The 17,985-nt window shown below is 38.9% G+C and overlaps 2 protein-coding genes across 3 annotated transcripts; one reads left to right on the top strand and one right to left on the bottom strand.

The window, feature by feature from the left end:
- Positions 1-5,585: 5,585 nt before the first annotated feature.
- Positions 5,586-10,349, top strand: LOC131321597 (uncharacterized). The gene is made up of 4 exons (XM_058352479.1): positions 5,586-6,069; positions 7,462-7,657; positions 9,618-9,711; positions 9,797-10,349. The coding sequence occupies exons 1-4, from the start codon at positions 5,699-5,701 to the stop codon at positions 10,138-10,140; spliced, it is 1,005 nt and encodes a 334-aa protein (XP_058208462.1). The 5' UTR covers positions 5,586-5,698; the 3' UTR covers positions 10,141-10,349.
- Positions 10,350-11,338: 989 nt separating this feature from the next.
- Positions 11,339-16,175, bottom strand: LOC131321595 (putative beta-glucosidase 41). 2 transcript variants are annotated; one of them, XM_058352476.1, is made up of 13 exons: positions 15,856-16,175; positions 15,710-15,776; positions 15,496-15,554; positions 14,187-14,262; positions 14,001-14,072; positions 13,490-13,577; positions 13,149-13,404; positions 12,883-12,998; positions 12,564-12,787; positions 12,425-12,456; positions 12,235-12,337; positions 11,728-11,836; positions 11,339-11,646 (listed from the first exon to the last, which is right to left on the bottom strand). In XM_058352476.1, the coding sequence occupies exons 1-13, from the start codon at positions 15,973-15,975 to the stop codon at positions 11,457-11,459; spliced, it is 1,512 nt and encodes a 503-aa protein (XP_058208459.1). In that variant the 5' UTR covers positions 15,976-16,175; the 3' UTR covers positions 11,339-11,456. The 2 variants fall into 2 exon arrangements, with proteins under 2 accessions (XP_058208459.1, XP_058208460.1); XM_058352477.1 differs by lacking the exon at positions 15,856-16,175 and having other exon boundaries at positions 14,001-14,088.
- Positions 16,176-17,985: the final 1,810 nt, after the last annotated feature.

The raw sequence follows: 17,985 nt of genomic DNA, 5'->3' as shown, positions 1-17,985 counted from the left end.
ACCTTTAATAATAGTGATCATTCTGCAGTTCAAACTGGTTTTCCTTCATCACAGGGATTTGCTGGTTTTACTTCATCAACTGGTTATACAGGATATCCTTCTCAGTTTGGTCACAGTGGACATGGTGCTAGTTTTTCAACATCTCAGACAACACCTCAGACTTCATCCAATTGGTACTTTGACAGTGGAGCCTCAACACATGTCACTCATGATCTAGCCAATCTCACACAGTCACAGCCTTGTCATACTGAGAATGGAGTTCTAGTTGGCAATGGAAGTTCTCTTCCCATAGCTCACTCTGGTAAAGGTCTTCTTCCTACCCCATCAACACAATTTCATCTCAATCACATTTTTCATACACCGTCTGTTACTCATAATTTGCTTTCAGTACATCAGTTTGCAAAGGATAATCATTGTTCCATTGTTTTTGATTGTGATGGTTACCTCATTCAGGACAAGTCAACTCTCAAAATTCTTCACAAGGGGCCTTGTGTGCAGGGTTTGTACCCCATCAAGACCTCCTCTAGTGTTGGATCATCTTCTCCAGGTCATCATGCTTTTGTTTGTTCATCTTCCTCTGCTGCTCTTTGGCATCAAAAGTTAGGACACCCTAGTTTGTCTTTGTTTTAGTCTTTAATAAAGCAGCATAATCTTCCTGTATCTAGACCATATGATGTTCATTGCTTCAGTTGTAATGCTGTTAAGAGTCACAAACTCTCATTTCCTGTTTCAGACTCTGTTTCTGTTGCACCCTTTGATTTGATGCATATGGATGTGTGGGGTCCAGCCCCTGTACCTTCTGTCCAGGGTTTTCGATATTATCTGCTTATAATTGATGACTATAGTCGTTATTCTTGGCTTTTTCCTTTGCATTACAAATCTGATGTCAAGTTTACACTTACTCATTTCAAAGCTTATGTTGAAAATCAGTTCAAAACCACAGTTAAAACTGTTAGATCAGACAATGGGGGAGAATTTATCAACAATTATTTGACTCATCTTTTTCTTTTGGCTGGAATTTTTCATCAGACTTCTTATCCACATACTCCGGAACAAAATGGAGTTGTGGAGAGGAAGCATAGACACTTGATCGACACAACTCTTACTCAACTAACTCATGCTGCTATGCCTGTTCAGTTTTGGCTTGAATCTTTAACTACAGCTGTACATTTAGCCAATCGTTTACCTCATTCCTCCTTACAATTTCAGATTCCTTATACTTTCTTGTTTCACACCAAACCAGATTACTTTGTTCTCAAACCCTTTGGGTGTGCTTGTTTTCCTTGGTTGAAACCATACATCTCTCATAAGCTAGTTCCAAAGTCTTTGTGTTGTGTTTTCTTGGGCTATTGTTCTAATTCTAAGGGCTATAGGTGTTATGACCCAGTTGGTGACAAAGTGTATGTTTCTCGTCATGTGAAATTTGAAGAGAATAGTTTTCCATATAGCAGTCTTGTTTCTACTTCTTCCCAATCCTCTTCTTGTTCTTCTTCCTTTTCTATTCCTCTTACTGTGTTTGATGATATTGTTGTGCAAGTTTCTCTTCCATCTCTTTCCGCTAATTCATCATCTTCCTCAGTGCCTTCTTGTCCATCTTCTCATGATCTCAGCCTTCTAGATCTAAATACCTCTCATTCAGTTTCTGATTCTGTCCAGTCTACACATTCTTCCTCTTCACCTGTTACTCAAGTTCCTCCTTCTCATGCTATGCAGACTAGATCCAAAGCCGGGATTTTTAAACCAAAACATCCCATTTCTCTTTTTACTCCTGTTTCTCCTTCCATTTCAGAGCCTAAACATTTTCATGAAGCCATACATCACTCAGTTTGGCAAAAGGCAATGGCTGAAGAATATGAGGCTTTGGTCAAACAAGGAACATGGGTTTTGGTTCCTCCTCCCACTCATGGAAATGTTATCGGGTGTCAATGGATCTATAAAGTTAAGAGACACTCTGATGGATCCATTGCTAGATATAAAGCAAGATTAGTCGCAAATGGTAATCAGCAAACAGAGGGGGTGGATTTCTTAGAAACTTTCAGTCCTGTGGTGAAACAACCAACTGTAAGGATTATTCTTGGGTTGGCAGTTCATTATCAATGGCCTCTTAAACAGCTGGATGTGTCTAATGCTTTTTTGCATGGGACTATCACAGAAGATGTTTTCATGCGACAGCCACAGGGTTACAAAGATCCTACCCATCCCACCTATGTGTGTAAACTTACCAAAGCTCTATATGGTTTAAAACAAGCACCTAGGGCTTGGTTTTCTGTATTCTCCTCCTATCTGTTAGAACTTGGTTTTCAAGCAAGCAAGGCAGATACATCTTTGTTCACTCTTCACAAAGACAAGTCTATTACTCTTATTCTAGTGTATGTGGATGACATTATTTTGACTGGGAGTGACTCCACCTTTCTTTCTCAGTTGGTGGATATGCTCAGTGTTAAGTTTGTCATGAAGGATCTTGGTTCATTGCATTATTTTCTTGGGATAGAGGTGACCTATTCTCAGAATGGCATGTTTCTTTCTCAAGCCAAATATGCTTCAGAACTTTTGACAAAAGCTGGCATGGAAGATTGTAAACCAAGTGCTTCTCCTACCTCCACCAAGGGTCCCTATGATCCTTCTGATCCTCATTTTGACAATGTTCTTTTATTTCGGACTCTTGTTGGTTCCTTACAGTACCTAACTTTGACTAGGCCTGATATTGCTTTTGCTGTCAACACTGTGTGTTAGCACATGCATCAGCCAAAGGTGAGTCATTTTATGGCTGTTAAACGTCTTCTTAGATATATCAAGGGCACACTTCATCATGGTCTTCATATCACAGTGGGTCCTCTTTCTTTAACTGCATATGCTGATGCCGATTGGGCTGGAGACCCCATCGATAGACGTTCCACTTCCGGTTTTATTGTTTTTCTTGGTGCTACACCAGTCTCTTGGTGTGCTAAAAAGCAACCAACTGTTGCTCGATCCTCCACGGAGGCAGAATATCGGGCAATGGCCCAAACAGCAGCTGATTTAGTTTGGATACAACAATTGTTGACAGAGTTGCGTATTCCTATTTCTCCTCCTCATGTTCTTTGGTGTGACAATCGTTCAGCTATGGCATTAGCTTCAAATCCTATTTTTCATGCTCGTACCAAGCACATTGAAATTGATTATCATTTCATTCGTGAGCAGGTTTTGGCTAACAAATTAGTGCTGCATTTTATTGCTTCCCATGCTCAGGTTGCCGACATTTTTACTAAGGGCTTGCCTGTGTCTCGTTTTGCTGCTTTGAAGTCCAAACTCATGATTGGTTCTCCACCAACCCTGAGTTTGCAAGGGGGTGTGAAGAGAACAGAACTAGTTAAAGTCAGTTAGTTGGTTGGTTATGTGGTTCATCTGTATTTGCATTTCATTTCAGTTGTATTTGGTTTTCATGTAACTAGAGATAGTGTCCAGCTCATCAAGCCATGTGGGGTTATTGTAAACCAATAGGAGGCTGAGTTGAGGTGATATAAATAGGTGTGCTTTCTCTGAGTCTTGTAACCGATTCATATAGAAATAAGAAATGGGTTTCATCTTTTTCTCTCTCTGCTATTCTTAGATTCAGAATTTCATCATGCGTATGGTAACCCGGGCAACCGAGTTGTCAAAAATTTGCTTCAACAATACTCACACTGGTGGTGGGTGTGCTCTACCAGAGTGTTGATCTTTCGATCTTTGGACTACGGCCCGTTTAGTAAATAGTATTGGGTTTTCAATTTTTGGCAGGCCCACGGCCCACGTTTGGTAACTGAAACTTAAAAATCAGGTGAAAGCCCCAATATTTTTCGTTGTAAATAAATTCTTACAACCATAGGTGAGCTTGTTCGGTTTGGAATTTTGGATTTTGGATTCTTTTTCTGTGCACTATTTTCTCAATCATTGCTCTCATTTCTGTCTTTATCTCTATCTCTCTCCAGTCAAATTCCAAAATCCAAATACCAAAAGGAACAACCAACACCTATTATGGATTCTGCGGTGCGTTCATTGCAATAATTGAAATCGTTCATCCTGTAGGATTAGCGAACTAGTATACCTACGCAAAAAAATCAGATTGATCAAACATCGATAGGTATATCAAAAAGGAAATATTGATTTGTAAAATAAAAGGCCCCTTGGACAGTTGAACTTTAAAAAAAAAAAAAAAAAGACCGTCCATCTTACAAAACAAAATTCAAATTTTAATATACCTATCTACTTGAGCCGATTTTTTTGAGTGGATACATTACTCTATGTGTATTATTACAAGATAAACGGTTCAAATTATGGCATTACATTCACGGTGGGGTCCACAAATAGATGGGGCGGAAACTTGGGATTTCCCACCTATCGGGGAGAATTTAGGCCCCGTTCTAGAACGATAAAAAAATCTTTAATTTTTAAGAAGACAATTTCATACTAAAAAATTATGGGCTTATTGAAATCTAAAAATATACATTATGGATCTTGTTTGAAAGATCTCATCGAGATTTTTTATACAATGCAAAAAAAATTAAAAAAATATTTTCTATTTATATTATTTTTGAGTTTGAAAATGTGAAATAAGCTGTTTATTTTTTCTGGAACGGAGCCTTATTCTCTTTTTCGTAACCTAAATTTGATCCGAACTAAATGTTTTTTGTTTTTTTTATATCATATCTGAATTAAATGTTCAAACAGAAAAAGGTTTTATCGGACACAAAATCTATGATCTCTTGTCTGATTGGGAACATTAATGCACCGATATGATGACGTTATGATCCACTTTTTTTTTTTTTTTTTTGGAGGGGTCAATAATGCATTGGATAAACTACACCCTCAGTCCACGTAGTTTTGGAAGTATATTACTTGGATCCATGTGATTTTCAAATTCATTAATTCAAACATTGCACAATTTATTTTCTACGATTATGTCGTCCATCTGTCCTCTATAATGACAAAACATGAGTGCATCTAGCATGATGAATGGTATCCTTTTAGACATTTTACCACAAGAAGCGCCTAAAAAAAATGCCTTAGATTCATATTTTTTAACGTTACTTTAGTATATTTCTCTGCGCTAATAAGTTTCAATATTGGTTTAAGAAAGAAACAAGAAAAGAAAGTAGATTAGAGGAGAAAGCGTAACGGATTCAAGAAATTTACAGTTGTTCTATTTTTAACTTTTTCCTCTTTTCTTTAATGTTCAATTAAGGAAAATAAGGAAAAATTAATATTTTTTCTTTCTTTTCCCATGATACACAAACCCATGTGTTGTGTTTGGAACTTGAATTTAACAATGGAAGAGATTTATTTAGTTTATTTTCTTTTGTTTTCCATGCGTTCCAGAAAAACCCCTTTAATTTTCATGTGTATCTACTTCTGCTTGAAAAATGAATGGCAGTTAGTAGAGGCGAAATTGAATCATAAACGAAGATACAAGGGACTAAATTGATAAAACTGATACCATGGGCCCGAACAAGGAAAAATACCCCTACTATGGGGACCACCGAATGTGTAATTTATCCATACACAGAACCTTACCCTTTAAGTTTCGCTTCAAATTCATCCACGCGTCTCTCTCTCTCTCTCCCTCTCCCTCTCCCTCTCTCTCTAAAAAATACCACGCAACATATATATCGATCGACGCTATCTACAGATACAGATATTCCAGTCCAGGGTTTCGAAGCCCCAATCCAATCGCCAAAGAACCATGGGAGGCGGGGGAGCCATGCGAGCGGCGGCGAAGGTCGCCGGAATCCGAGTCGCGAGCGGCGCCCGTCGCGGGGCCGGAGAAGGCGCGCGGCCGGCGTCGGCGATCGTCTCGTCTTCGTCTACGTCTTCCGAGGAGGTGAAGTCGGGGGGCGGCGTCTTGACGGCGTCACTTGAGACGAACAACGCGATCGACGCGGCAGCGACGGTGCAGAGGCCGTGTTGGGAGCTCGACGACTGGGAGTTCGCCGGCGGCGCCGAGGATAACTTGAAGTCCTGCGGCGAGCCGATGCCGAGGCTCGTGTTTGGCGGCGCGCCGACGCTTCAGGAGGCCAAAGAGGCCACTGAAGAACTGAAAGACGCGCTCGAGAAGTATAATACTCTTCTTCTCGAAGTTTCTTGATTTTCTTTAAAGTTTATACTTTTACTGTACAATTTGATTGTATGCTTGTGTATGCGTTACCTTAATACCTTTTCGTGACAAGCACGTATTGCTGAAGATCTTTGCAAGCTCCCTGTCTTGTTTTGTTTGCCTCATTTTTATATAGGAGTAGTAAGGAAAGGGAATCAAATCCTTTGTACCGGAATTCTCTGTACCGGTGTATTTCCGGTCATTGGATTGCATAAAAATTTATAGAAACTTAAAAAAAAACACACAATCTCACGACCCAAAGCATCTCGGGGTACTTCAATTTTACGGTACAAAGGATCTCAGGTGTTAAAAAAAAGGTGCTTTTGAAAATAAAATTTCTAACTTTTTGCACCATTCAAAAATGTTGATTGCGGTGAAAAAATTTGAAAGATTGTTCGGGAATTAGTTTATTTTTTAAGGTCAAACTGACACGGTCTCCCATGGAAATCGGACAGAGGGAGTAGTTCGTTTGACTTAAGAATCTAGGTAGCTCCAGCATAATAGAACTAATTTTTGCTTGGCTTGTTGGACCTGAACCAAAGCAATGTCTCGGTTGGATTGCTGTGAACTGATTAAGTTGAAATGATCTACGCCAGCAGTTAGTTTTCCTGGAGTGTGTAAAAACAGTGTTTTTCCTAACTGAGGCTTTTATGTATCTGATGATGGGGCTGTCTTGTCTCTTGAAGTTTAGTGCTTTCAAACCTCATAAATTATGGCCATGGATGATAAAACGAGGGGTGGGGTTTTCAGAGTTTGAGATGGTATGTCATATATGATTATTGCTTGGTAGACTACACTGAACAGCTAAAGTTTTCTTCAACTAACGGTGGTTTGGAGTTGATAGGTTTGGCACTAGAATATAACGACTGCTTATGTTGTCTCCGGGTGGTTTTATAAATTATAGTGACTGGCTTGGAGGCTGCTTATGGCAGTTGACTCAAAATCTGACGATCAATCTGATTGTATCGGAATGTTTCTTCTAATTGTGTGAGAATGTTGGCTCAATTGTACTGACAGATATAGATTCTGGGTGGTGGATAGAGCTCCTAGGTTTTGAGTTGTATTTTGTGAGTGCTCCTAGTCTTTCATTCTGGTATCTGTAGTGAACAAAAAGTATCTGTATTTTCAGAACATGTTTCTCTGCAGTTGCTTGATTTCCAAAGGATAGATATCGTGAACATTTCCAATGAGAAAAATGAACAAAAATGATAAACCTTGTGGTTGTGGTCTGGAAAGCATGATTAATGCCTTCTTATGGATTTTATTTATTGACATTATCTCTGGTTTTTCCTAGACATTGGATGATGTTTGGTTGAATTTCTCTGTCCTCTGCTGCCTTGCTTAATTTTCAGGGCGTATCTGACCTCACCTCATTCTACTGAATGTGGGGATTTGTTAGTACCTGGTCATCAATACCCCTTCTCGCTCCTGTCAAAACCAGATTACTCGGAGACTAAGGCCTGTATTACCAGCGAAAAAACAGCAGGTTCACTGCCCAATAATGCTCTCAAAGCATTTAGGCTTCTCAATGAAAGCCCTGCAGCTCAGGTTCTCTTTTGATGCTTTTCTTGCTTCTTATGGGGACAAGTTTTGAGATTCTTACAGTAGAAGTAAGATCAGTTGGAGTTCATTACTGATGTTATGAATGTCATCTGTAACTGCTTACTGATGCATGGTATGGCATGTTTGTTATTTCCTGTGGCTTTTACTTTCCGGATAAATGTTATTGTTAACACTATCATTCCTGGAATGCCAGTTTTTCCCCTTCTTTTTCAAACAAATATATATTTTAAGAAATTTGGGAGGAACTTTGTGATCTAGATAGCTAATATAGAATTTGGGAGTACAAGTTTCAGGTTTCTAAGAAGACTCAGCTTAGTTTGTAGCTTGCATCTTGGAGTTGGCTTATCTTGGCATCATGCCAATGTGCTTAGCCTTCTTGTTTACTCCCCGTTGTATTATTTGGGATATTTCTTTTTTTTGGTCAAACGGAAAATCCTGCATTAAATAAAAACGAACATAAACGTCATTTGCCCGATAAACGGCATACAAAGATCATAGAACGACAAAAAGGCTACACAGCCGTAGACCTAAGTCCTGAGATGGCCAACACCCATGGCATCCGCCAGGGCGAATTCCCTAGCTGCAAAAGGAATGGAGCTAGTTACAATCAAATCATCTTCTTGTTGCGCACCAAGTCTAGCAAGACAATCTGCAGTTTGATTTGCTTGACGGTAGATGTGGGTTATAGTCGAGTTTGTTCCCCCAGCAAGTCTTCTCACTTCTTCAATAATGTGACGTTGCGGATGATCAGGCGGAGGCCCCGCATTGCAAAAGTTTACTGCCACACTTGAGTCGGATTCTAAGATGACACTTGATATTCCTTTCTCAAAGATGACAGTGAGTCCTCTGTAAATGGCCCATATTTCTACTTCCAAGCTGCTTGTGCCAGTTGCTTTCCCATAGAAGCCTAGAACCCACTTCCCAGAGCTGTCTCTAAGAACTCCTCCATAGCCAGCCGTGTTGGTTGTTTCATAGAAGCAGCCATCTGTGTTCAACTTTAGCTTTCCTGGAGATGGTAAAACCCAAAAAATGAGAACTCCATGCCGCGTATCATTGGTTTGTGGGGCCTTGAAAGCAGTAAAAATTTCCTTAGCGTAGATATTGACATTCCTTAGACACACGGTTGAAATTGTTTCCACATTGTCAAAGCTCATCCTGTTACGAGCTTTCCACAATTGCCAAAGTGAAACAATAAAAACCAAGTTCCAAGGTATGTTGATATCTAAGGCATAAGGAGTTTTGATTTTAGAATTTAAGATAATCCAGTCAAGGACAGGTAAGTTCAAGCTCCCACTTAACCGATGATTACTACGGATACAAATCCAAAACTCTTTAGCTTTAGGACAAGTGCGAAACAGATGATTAATATCCTCAGGATTCTCATCGCATCTTGGGCAAAAATCCATGGGAATCATGCCCCTTCGAGCTCTTAGAGCATTAGTAGGAAGACTATTGTGTAACACAGTCCATAAGAAGAACTTCAATTTCGAAGGAACTTTTAGCTTCCAGATCCAGTTCCAATTTAAAGGAGAACCAACATCGGGATTCACAATGTTATACGCAGCTGCTACCGAAAAATTACCATTGGAGGAGCCCATCCACGATGGATAATCAGAGCATGTGGCAAACAAAGGTAAGTTAATAGAAGCTATATCATTCAGAGTATTAGGATCAACAATGTGGGATATAGAAGAGAGGTTCCAGGCACCATATTAGTTTATAATAGAATTCAATTTAGTATTCGTTTATTTGGGATATTTCAAATTGCTAAAATTGAAGCTGTTTCCATAAGCATGCTATTTCAGTTTTTCGTTATGTAATGCACTGCTGACTGCTTTACCAGCTAGATTTCTGCTACTTGTCTCGTACTCTTTTGTTGAATCTTTGATTTGATTGATTAACTGCACTTTGGAGATATAATAATCAATTTTGCTTATGTACATAGAATGTTGTTGCTTCAATTGCAAGTGACCCCAATGTGTGGACTGCTGTGCTGCAAAACGAAGCACTCACCGAATTCCTCGAGTCCCAGAAGAGCAGTAAGAACTATTCTGCCTTCAGTTCCTTTCTTATTTGCCAATGTTTTCTTTGGCCTCATAATGTCGAGTTATTTTCTGTTTGCAGCTGCCTCCTTTTCCAAAATGGATCCAGCCGTGGAAGGGTCTGTTACTGATTCTGAATTTACAGATAATCAGTCTCCAAAGCCTGCTTATGAATTCAATGATTCAGGGAAATCTGGGGATTCTGAAAATGGGTTTATGGGTTTTGTGAAGGGCTTAAAGATAAAAGTAAATGACATGATGAGCAGCTTATCCGATTATTTCCAGTCGCTATTTGGTGGTCCAACCGAAGAAAAAGTTTCTGGTGACGCTGATGCCAGACCCCCATTTGGGGAGAAAGCCATGGGAGCATCCTTACTTGGATTGGCGGTCATGGTTATTATGGTTGTGGTGCTGAAGCGAGTTTAGGCTTCATTTCTCGGTAACCTACCCATAAATTTGCCGAAGCTACAAAGAACCTGTGTCATCTGTTGTAAACCTAGAATTTCTTCTCGGAATGTGCTGGTTTATGACTAGTTTGTTTCTGGACTTGTAAACGGTCTTATCGTTTTCCCGAATGTTGGATTGGATTGGATTTTTGTGCAGCTTATTAAATAAAGTGTTTGGAATTTTTTTTTGCTTGTCCGTGAAATGCCATCTGATTTGTTCTTCCCTGCTTGTGTGCAAGGAATTAGGTGGCGATGTCCTATATTCATATCTGGCTATTCCATTTGAATCATCTTTCATCGTTTCCATGCAGGACAGCCTTGTATGGAAATTTCCAGGATTGGCGGTTCGTGATTGCCTTCCATGTAGTGATTGATGCTTGTCTTAGAGATTCTCTTTTCTTTTTTTTTGCCTCTGTGATCTTTATGTACTCCATTTTGTTACTCTAGACATTATGGATTAGAATAGGGCTCATGGACGGACGAGGGACGGATGAGCCCGAACGGCCACCATACCTAAGCTACCTAAGCTTCAGAATTATAGCGGTAGTTTTTATCTAAAAAAATTCTAAGATCATATTAGTTTGCCCGCCCTACGTTTGTTCAAAAATATAGCACCCTGCCAATCCAATATTTCTTAGAAGGAAAATTATAATCCACCCCGTAAGATTTTAGGAATCTATAAAAATTCTAACACTTAGTTCTATATGATGCCTTTTACGTTTGTTCAAAAATATAGCACCCCGCCAATCCAATATTTTTTAGAAGGAAAATAATAATCCACCCCTTAAGATTTTAGGAATCTATAAAAATTCTTACACTTGGTTCTATATGATGCCTTTTAAAGTGAATATGGATGCATAAAATTGTATACCTCTATATTTATATGCGATGGTGTTTTTGTGCTAGTATGGATTGATGAAAAATATTTATGATCACTTTTTTCAGTAGCATTTTTACAATTTAGGTATGCAAAAATTGACATCGCCTTCTGTACGCTTGTTTTGATGTTCGCCCACCCAACGCTGGAAACCCGCGGAAGATATTTGAACTTTCAGCTTAAGTACTATCTCAATACAGTTTCGTTCAAGCAAAGTGAGATTTGTTTTCGCCCGTTAAACATATTATGCTACTGCAGATTTTACACGAGTGGTTCATCAAATCGAACTTTTATATGGGACAGAAAATAGGGAAGGGCTGTGTTTACCCAATACCCTCCTGATGAACTTTGTAATTGATTTCATGATTTTGTGCTTCATATGATACACAATGAATGATAAGAAGAAAATGATCCGACGACTAGTAGGTCATATCATTTTCCAATCTCAACATACTTCTGAACCACTTAACAGAAGACTTGGGGATCCTTGTGAGATTGTTCTTGTAATCCACATAATACAGTCCAAACCGGACACTGTAGCCGTAGTTCCATTCCCAGTTATCAAGCAATGACCACACAAAATAACCTTGCACGTTGCATTCGTCTTCCCTGCATCAGTTTCACTTTTTGTGTGAATGATCTGTTTTTGGAGCAGCAAAAATTGCAGGAAATGTAGCAGTTTAGCAGTACCTTATAGCGGCGGATAGGTTTGAGAGGTAGTCTCTGTGATATCTTATCCTCTTGTCATCTTGTAAAGCCTTGTCAAAAGCTGTATAGGGTTTGTTAGGATCATCCATGCCTGCAGTCATGAAGTTAACTAAGTTCACTTTTGGTAAGCTAGAAGCATAAAAGAAAGTAAAGGATCGTGGTCTTCGGTTTGGGTGAGAAAAGAAAAGATCAAGTTTTGTCTTTCAGCCGGTTTAAGTCGCGTACATCTAACCCTTTCTCAGACGTGCAGTAACAAGAGCCTCGTGCACTGGTTAGTCTTTTTATTGTCAATCTAGGTGAGTAAGAAAGCGTAACATCTGATAAAAGCATTCAATCATTTTGCTTTTCATGTAATCTCACGATTCTCAGCATATTTGGTGAAAAATGGAACTGACAAACTAAGAGAGAGCTCTTTCTCCATACTTCTCACCCTTGTCCTATGGTAAATCTCAGATATCTAAAGTTAACGTTTGAGGATGAAAGACTCACCATTTTCAGTGATCATGACTGGTGGATTTCCATATTTATCCTTCACGTATCTCGCTAACTTCCGGATTCCCCACGGGACTATATGTAACCAGGCTGAAGCAGCCTGTAAAGAGGGACTAGTCATGAGCAGATATGTTTTGAATCAATCCCCACACTAAAATATAGTTTTCAGTAAGAGACTTAGACATACTCTTTCACCAATAGCGACTCCATGCCTGGAAGCTGAAATTTAGGACAAGTACAGAAACGATCAGTTCTTGTCGTCTTCAATATACAGTAGGTATCTACACACACCCGAACACATATAGTTCAGTGCTTTGGCATCTTACATGTAGTGATTATAGCAGCATCTGTAGAAGCATCCTGCATTACAAGTTTCCGAATCCGAGTTCTATCGTTCCGGGCATACAATGTTGTGTAGTGGTTTATACCTAAGAAGTCCAGGGACCCGACGAGTAATCTGGACATCTTAGGAGTGATCTTAGGCAGCCTCTTCCCTACAAGTTTCTGCATCGAAGGAGGATATTCTCCAAAGAAAAGCGGATCAAGGAACCTGCCACCGTTACACAGTTCATGTATGGAACTCAATTCTACCTGAATTTCATTTGGAAATATAGACTTGAGGAGAAATTCTATCCAACAAATTACCATCCGAGTGTAAAATCAATTGCTCTACTTGCAGCATCTCTGTCCTCATCGCAATCAGATATCGGTTCGTACCATTTCGAATCCAGTGCTATCCCTATTCGTCCTCCTTGTCTTTCCTGGAAAACCCCTATGTCTTGAAAATGGTAATGGAAAAAGGCAAGTGGACAAAATCCGGTTACAAAAAGCACGACACAGAATCTTGTGAGACATTCTATGTTGAGTTCTCAGACCGGATTCTATACTGTAGTGGGGAGTTTCAGAAATACCTTGAAATTGAGCTGGTAAGTACGATAAGTGGCAGCATGAGCCAAGAGGATGTTGTGAGCCACGATGTAAGGTTCAGTGGATGATTTCCCTTTCTTACAAATAACATGACCAAGAATCGAGCACCTCCCGGGAGCTTGAACCCCCAAATCATAACCTTCGATGGAGAAGCCGCGAGGCTCGTTGAAGGTGATCCAGTACTTCACTCTGTCTCCAAAAGCTTCGAAGCAGGTAAAAGCATATCGCTCAAAGTCAGGCCTGTTAGAAAACACAGGCTATCTATCAAGCTTGGTCAAAAGTTCCCACTAAGGGGGCATAATCCTGCATTGTGTTACACACTTACACTATTTGATCGCTAAGCCACCCTTCATATCTATCTTCCAGCATCTGTGGAAGATCCCAATGATAAAGGGTTCCACAGGGCTGAATTCCTGGTAGAAAATGAAGCAGCTAAAGCTCAATAGTATGAAAAATGTCTCGATTGAAAATGTAACTTTTGATAAGAGTTTTTTACCAAAGAAAATAACGCAAACGCGGATGTTTATTTCAGCAGAAAAAGTGCCTAGAATGTAGTGCTGGCACTAACAAGTAACAACACAACATTCTTCCGCAAAAAATAGGGAAATGATTTTCACACTCTTCTTTTCTTTTATCCATTTGCACTCGTTTTTTGTCTTTATCCATGTGAAATTATTGAATTGTCACTCATCTGTAAAAGGTGCATGTCAAAGAAATGATACTCCTTATACTAATTTTGTGTCTATGATGACGCAAAAAAAGGAGTGCACGAGGATAAAAGGGATTGTGAAAATCATTTCCATAAAAATATCTCAATCTTTTCAAATGGATTTGACCTTTATCGATTAAGGAATCAATGAGTCTGTTGTAGTATTCTAGTCCTTCTGGATTTGGTTCTCCTGTTCCATCTGATAGAAACATATGCTGAAATGGTAAGTGGTAAACAAAAGACATAAGGAATAATGGGGGTGGAAAGATGTAATTCCAGAGAGAGAGAGAGAGAGAGAGAGAGAGTATCCTACTTGGGAAAATTCTTGGCCAGGATATTGAGAATCTGTAAGCATCCATTCCCAAGTCCTTCATCAGGTCTATATCACTCTGTAATTTTTCAAGGGTTTTTTCACCAATGTTATTGGTTAGCAAGAGACAAATTCAGTGCCTTTCTTTTTTTGTTATGCCCAAGTCATGTTTTTGTATTCCATTCCCATTGTCATCTTTGGAAGCTATTCTTATTCTTATCTTGTCAAAGTCACCGGCACATCATCATCAACCTCATTATTCGTACTCTCTATAAATTATTAAATATATATTCTGAGCCTCATGATTATTGAATCATCAGGTATTATCCACGTGATTTGGATACTTTATGCAAGTGGATTGGACGGTGGAACGAGTACTATACTAATATTCTATATGGGTATATCAAACAAGCAACGGAGCAGGGGCACAACTAGTTGGTGGAGCAGGGGCATGGCACGGGCCACACCCGGTTTCAAAATATGGGTTAAGTACTCATCGGTATGCAAATGACTTGATTTTTCACAAAGATGATGAAAAAATAGCGATTTAAAAGATGAAGCAGTCATATCATAAAAAGTTAACCTGAATTTACACATAATATTTTTTCTTTGTATCTTTACTAAAAATATACATACAACAATATCGGCATACTCCCGTTAACAGTACCACCCCAAACTTAAATCCCAGCTCAGCCCCCGCCACTACGACCAAGGGAAGACTATACATGGAAATCATCATATGTACTAACCTAAAACTTGGTGATTTCCTCGTACTTCTCTTTCAAAATTGCAAGTTCCATGTTCAGAAGTCACAGTTTTCGTCTATTTTCAAATAGAAAAAATGATAAAATATTTAACTACAATTATTAGCTATAGCTATAAGATCAATTTTATTTTCTTCGTAATTGTTCTATGCGGTGAATATAAATAACAAATAACCACCAAAATTATCGAAGCGGGGCCAGCTGTCGTAATCCCATGGACCCTGGATGGCCCAGTTCTCTAAGAACCTGAGCTCTTCTAAAATTATCTCAAAACACATGCAAAATTACATTACTCCAATATGCATCATACAACAAAGAAAGGAACTTGACAATAACTGCTTCCCAAAACCAAGAGTAATGCTACCAACACAACTTTAAAACATAACTCCGGGCACAATTGCATCTAGAGCCGTTCAATGCACGTGCGTCGAACGGCTCTAGATGAAGTGCATCTGACGGCATTGGACCCAGTTGTGTTCTAAAGGTGTGTTTGTAGACTTTTAAAAATAATCCAAATTCAGAGGACTAAATGCATCTTTAGAATTCACCTCAAATCGATGGTATTGATCAACAGCAGTGTCGGCATTGCTGAAGTCCAAAATCCTCCCTGTTGTTTAAAAACACAGAAAAAAAATTTAAAAACACTAAAGTCTAAAACCAAATCAACCCATTTGTACACGCAATTTGCCTTTGCTGTGTACTCTCTCTCAATCCCAATAAAGCAACTAAGGGCTTGTTTGGATTGTTAATCTAATTGCTTACCAGGTTGCCTTGAAAAGGTATCCCATATGCTTGGCCCCTTGTTTCCTTCATCTACAGCACCTTCAAACTATAGCATACACCCATATAGTCTGTTATTTGTTACAAATAGAGCAGAGGAAAAAGGAAGCAAATGGAAGAATCAGTACCTGGTACGCAGAAGAAGCGGTTCCAAACACAAACCCAGGTGGGAAATCTGCTCGGCTAATCGATTCCGATCTCACAAACAGAAGAGGGATTAAGGAGAGAAAGATGGGAATGATTGTCATGAAAAAGGGTATTTGTTCCTTTCTGGTGAGAACTTTCAATCAAGGAAAGCTTTTTGATGGGTTTTTCCCTCTGGAGTTTGGTAATCTGTTTGTGTCATGTGTGAAGCGGAAGGAGAGTGTTTGTTTTGTGTAGTCTTTGTTGTTAGCTGGGGCGGTAAAGGAAAGGAAACAAGGTGGGAAGAGCTTTTAAGGCAAAACAAATTCAGTCTTGGACTTGGGGGAATTTGGGTGTTTTTTTTTTTTTTTTTTAAAGGCAAATTTGGGTGTTTATAATAAGCTATCTTTTTTGCCCTTGTTTGTGTACACGTTACAGGGACAAAATAAAGAATATGTGCAAGCAAATGGACCGGATAGAGAAAAGTATTTGCTTTGGCGGTGTGGCAACTGATACCTACCCCCCATGGAAATGACAATATCACACGTATCTTGAATTCCTGGTAAGTGGGTGTAAAATTAGTATACTTATTATGAAACACATGTATGGATGCATATTAGCGTTTTTCCCGTTCGATGCACGAGATAAAAAATATTTCATTTGTTTATTTTCAATCTCGTGTATCGAACAGGCAGAAAACGCTAGTTGATTAAAAAAATAGTTTAATATTTTATTTGATCTTGTGTTAAATGGATGTTAGCATTGGTCTCATTCTATATACTGGAAAACGTGTGATGAAAAATAAATTTGAAGTATTATGTGACGGTGTCAAGTGGCATAGAATAATTTTCCTGCTCCCCCCTACTTTTTATAAACAAAAAATAAGTAAAATCCAAGAGATTAGGAATGAGGCTTTGAAGACTTGTAGGGCTCAAACACATTTCTACAGTATATTGATAGAATAGAATAGAATATTGATAGATAGATAGATAGGTAAATAGATGTGTACCCAGTTGTTTGATGTGTATGCATTCCAGTGCCTGGACATCTGTGTCAGCTCGTGTCTTTAATATTGGTCTTCGGAACACAATATTTGTAAGTGGGTTGTAAAATTTCATAAAAGATTACTATTTGACTTTTCCTGCTTTCTGTAGTATTTATTGGTTTCAGGGGAGATGGCGGTTCAACACGTAGGTTAAGCAGGATGTTATGAGTTTGGTTTGCACTAACGTCCATACTTAATATTGACTCGTTGGTGTGTTCTAAAATGGAATGATTTCGGTGTCTCCGGTTATTTTGAAAACACCGTAACTTTTGGCATAACAAAATCACTATGAGCATAACCAAAATCTATTATTAGCATAACCAAAACCATTATGAGCATAATAGAACCATAACAAGGCATAACTTGTTTGTGTTTGGTTATGCCTTGGTTGATTTTTTTGGATATTCTTTGATTATGCCTTGTTTGGGTTCTGTTATGCTTGTAATGGGTTTTAGTTATGCTCGTAATGGTGAAGTTATGTCAAAAATTACGGTGTCTCCAAAATGACCGTGGACACCATAGCATCATCTGTTGCAAAATGCTATGCCGAGATAAGTGAAGTTACATTCAAGCATCAATTGCTTATAGGAAAAAATTATGGAGCTCAGTCTGAAAAGAGTTCTACCCAAACACACTCAGAGAATAGAGGGAGGGGAGAGGTAAGTGTCCTACGAGCACAAATGTCTCTAGTTCGACTCTCACTAAGAGCACAAATTTTTGGTCCATCCTCTCGTAAGCGAAAGCTTGCGCAAAATAAATTGAAGGATAGTTTAAAATTCAACTTTTCGAATTTTTCCCGGGATATTTTTGAGATATTTCCCAAAATATCCAAGAAGTTGTTGCGGACTAGTTGTCGGTAGTATTGGAAGCTGAGCTTTCACCATCAGCGTTTTTCAATAAAATCTCCAATAAAATGACTGAAAAAATCCAGAAAGTGAACGTAATTTAAATGTAAAATTTCCCCATGTGTAATTGTCAGAATTGACTTTTTAACGGAGGAGCCGTAATTCCTTTGTTTGTAGAGCCGAGCGATCTCAGTCGTCCGTTTTAGCTTTGAACGGTCTGAATTTAAATAAAACATTTCTAAGGA

This window comes from Rhododendron vialii, chromosome 4a (assembly GCF_030253575.1).
Source record: "Rhododendron vialii isolate Sample 1 chromosome 4a, ASM3025357v1".
Classification (NCBI taxonomy): domain Eukaryota; kingdom Viridiplantae; phylum Streptophyta; class Magnoliopsida; order Ericales; family Ericaceae; genus Rhododendron; species Rhododendron vialii.
Note: the sequence above shows the minus strand (reverse complement) of the source record. Positions and strands in the feature narration are given on the sequence as shown.

Bases quoted from the DNA above. Each gene is read 5' to 3' on its own strand.
- LOC131321597 (XM_058352479.1), top strand. From the start codon at position 5,699: ATGGGAGGCGGGGGAGCCATGCGAGCGGCGGCGAAGGTCGCCGGAATC. The intron at 6,070-7,461 runs GTATAATACTCT...CTTAATTTTCAG, and splicing joins CTGAAAGACGCGCTCGAGAA to GGCGTATCTGACCTCACCTC. The intron at 9,712-9,796 runs GTAAGAACTATT...TTCTGTTTGCAG, and splicing joins CCTCGAGTCCCAGAAGAGCA to CTGCCTCCTTTTCCAAAATG.
- LOC131321595 (XM_058352476.1), bottom strand. From the start codon at position 15,975: ATGACAATCATTCCCATCTTTCTCTCCTTAATCCCTCTTCTGTTTGTG. The intron at 14,073-14,186 runs GTAGGATACTCT...TGTTTCTATCAG, and splicing joins CTGGCCAAGAATTTTCCCAA to ATGGAACAGGAGAACCAAAT. The intron at 11,837-12,234 runs GTGAGTCTTTCA...TCATGACTGCAG, and splicing joins AGTCATGATCACTGAAAATG to GCATGGATGATCCTAACAAA.